At 36.5% G+C, this 2,996-nt stretch overlaps 1 protein-coding gene across 1 annotated transcript; it reads right to left on the bottom strand.

Annotated features, from left to right (window-relative positions):
* Positions 1–230: 230 nt before the first annotated feature.
* LOC140892940 (uncharacterized) lies at positions 231–1,975 on the bottom strand. Its single transcript, XM_073302004.1, has 2 exons — positions 1,548–1,975; positions 231–561 (listed from the first exon to the last, which is right to left on the bottom strand). Exons 1-2 carry the CDS (start codon positions 1,962–1,964, stop codon positions 469–471), a joined length of 510 nt encoding a protein of 169 aa, XP_073158105.1. The 5' UTR covers positions 1,965–1,975; the 3' UTR covers positions 231–468.
* Between the last annotated feature and the right edge of the window lie 1,021 nt (positions 1,976–2,996).

The raw sequence follows: 2,996 nt of genomic DNA, 5'->3' as shown, positions 1-2,996 counted from the left end.
ATCTCTATGTAAAATGCAGATGCCAATTCTTTACTGATATTGCTTGGATCCAATAATTATTTTTTAATTATTGCTATTGAACTATCAATTATCATAAAAACCTTGCTTAGACCCCAAAAAATAAATATCCCTTTGTACTAAACTTTGTTTATAGAATTAGAATAAATTTCCAAAATTAATTAGACTTCAAGTTTTAACATGTGGGTACGAAAGTCTTACAACATGGAACATAACATCCAATGAATTAAATCAAATTAAGCATGATGGACAAAATATATAAAAACAAATATTGGTACCAAAGATGAATGAAAAGAAAACATAAGACTCCCGTCAAATTTTGGCCCCTACGTACCAAAGAATACAATAAGTGGCAAATGAGGCAAAATCCAAATGAAATAAAGCCCCAAAATCCAAAATTCAAATGTTAAAAATGGGCAAATCAAAAGATTGAGAAAGGCATGTGATTCTCTAGAACAAGAAGATTAAACCGAACAAGGCCCCTCCACCAATTGCCAAACTTCCAAGCAGCTTCTGCATGACCACCAATTTCTCTGCTCCATTCTGCAATGTTGTTCCATTCACCGTCAATTTATATAATCATTACCTCTGTTTGTTTAATAACCAAATCACACATCGACAATAATTTTTTGCAACAATGCGTGACGATATATATATTTTCCATTTAAGACCTTTCTAATTATATACGGGCTGTTATTTAAAAATACATACTTAAACTGCTCGACCGGTCAATGTAAAACTCCATGCTTTTGCAAATATGATTTTTAAAAAAAAGAAAATAGATTTGGACGTCGTCTTAATTATAAGAGGATCTCGCGTTTTAAAAAAAAAAAAAAAAAACATTAGATCTAACAAATGAGCCCATGTGCTACTAGCTAACTGGTAGCATGGAATGGTAAATAGTACTGCAACTTCTTGTATCGTACGTAGGTAGTTTTGACGATGATATAGGGTGACAGTACTAGCTACACACAGTGATACTATATTACTGCAAAACTAGAAATATGCGCATCCAGAGGAGAGAGGGTAGGAATGGACAGGGTCACCCCAATCCTCGTATCTTGCGCCACAAAGACTTTTATATATAATTTCTTTCTTTTTTTGAGAGGACTTTTATTTATAATTTCACTAGACAAGTTGGCATGTTCGTTCATTAGACTTAGACCTAGCTAGGCTGGGTGTCCAAACTCTGACAATAAAATGCATGATTCATAAATATTTAATGGAATCGTTTTGAGTGTGTTATTTTTAAATTTATGGCATAAAATGATTAATTAATTAGTTCAAAAAATACGTGACCGAGACGTCCGTGAAAACATTACCACAGTTATTTGTTGTTCAAATAATGGAAGAAAAGTGCAAGCTCATAAAAAGAAGACATTATTAAAGAAAAAACATGCTGTTTTTTTTTTTTTTTTTTTTTTTGTCTTCAGATTAACTTTTGATATTTCAACCTGAACTTGCGTTGGCAGACAACGATGATATCATCTAGGATTTTGAGAAAATGCAGAAGATTTGGCGAGGCGTACCTGATCGTTAGCAGCTGTCGTCGGGCTAGGAGAAAGGGAATCATTTGGTAGGGGAGATCCCGTCGGTGGCGCTGGCGGTCCAAGTAGCTTGGGCGCAGGAGCAGGCGCCTTTTTGCCCTTGGTTTTGCTAGGAGGTGGAGCCTTGGCCGGGGGTGTTGGAGCCGGAGATTGCACTGGTGGGGACTGAACTGGAGCGGGAGTGGGTGGGGAGGTGACCGGCGCTACAGCTGGAGGCGGACTTACCGGTGCAATAATCGGTGGAGAACTCACGGGGACTGAAGCTGGGGGAGGTGTAACAACAGGTGAAGCAGCGGGGGTAACGGGGATAGCGACTGGGGCAGAAGCCGGAGACTGAGCGGCGGCAGTAGCCATTGCTACGCAGATGAAGGCGAGCAGAAATCCCGTTTGCCGGTGCATGCTTGTGCTTGTGTTTGGGGGGGATGTGTTTTGAGATAGAGAGGGATATAAATAGTTAAAAACTTTGGGAAAATGGTTCGGTTGGGCTCGAGAAAATTGTACTGGGCCCTACTTCATGTGAGTAGGTAAGGACCTATATATTATAATATATATCATATAAAGAGTGATAGTAGTCTGTTTTATCTTCTTACTTCATCCAAACCATGATTTTCTAAAACAATTTGTTGCTAATGATCTACACACTGGATGGATCCATGTAAATCATAATAGTCATTCTAATCACACTAAATAAACTTTATGCAATTAGTTTATTCAAAAAATTGTTGTTATATAGGAGAAATAAAACTAAACTTCATGACCCGGACCAAATCCTCCCCAGATTACGTAATTATTTTTTATTGATCACATATTGGTGATGCTTTTTTTAATTTAGCTGACCAAAAACAGTAACGTGCAATGACTGAGCATGGTTAAAATATTTTCGACACAAATAACTGAAAAATTGGAAGGAGAACGAGAGTGACCGAATGAATGATGGAATTTGAGTTTTTTTTTTCTCTTAAAAAAAATTGTTAATTCATCATCATCATCGGGTCATTTTGAAATTGAAATAACATTCATATACCCAAAAATATATCCACAAACCCTACCAATTCTACTTTTTCTGCGTAGAACCCAAACTCACCAAGAAATTTGCCATTCCAACTAAAGAAAATAAGTTTACACTTCGCCAAATAATTGTAAAATTAATATATGTTATGATGACTATTTTTCTTACAGTTGACTTGGATGGTTTAGTATCCTGCGGTCAGATTTTTTTGTCCCCGGTTCAATGTTATTGTTTTTTTTTTTTTTAAAGAATTGTTCTTTTTTTTTTTTTTGGTTACAGTTGTAAATAAACGCGTGGGACCAATAAGCTCAAACAATAGGATCCAATCACATTGTTACACCTCGATTCGTCGGTGCTAGTGATCCGGGTAATCGTGTATGCCACCACTCCTCTTCGATTAAAATTTTGACCAAAATTATTCA

This window comes from Henckelia pumila, chromosome 3 (genome assembly GCF_033568475.1).
Source record: "Henckelia pumila isolate YLH828 chromosome 3, ASM3356847v2, whole genome shotgun sequence".
Taxonomy (NCBI): Eukaryota; Viridiplantae; Streptophyta; class Magnoliopsida; order Lamiales; family Gesneriaceae; genus Henckelia; species Henckelia pumila.
Note: the sequence above shows the minus strand (reverse complement) of the source record. Positions and strands in the feature narration are given on the sequence as shown.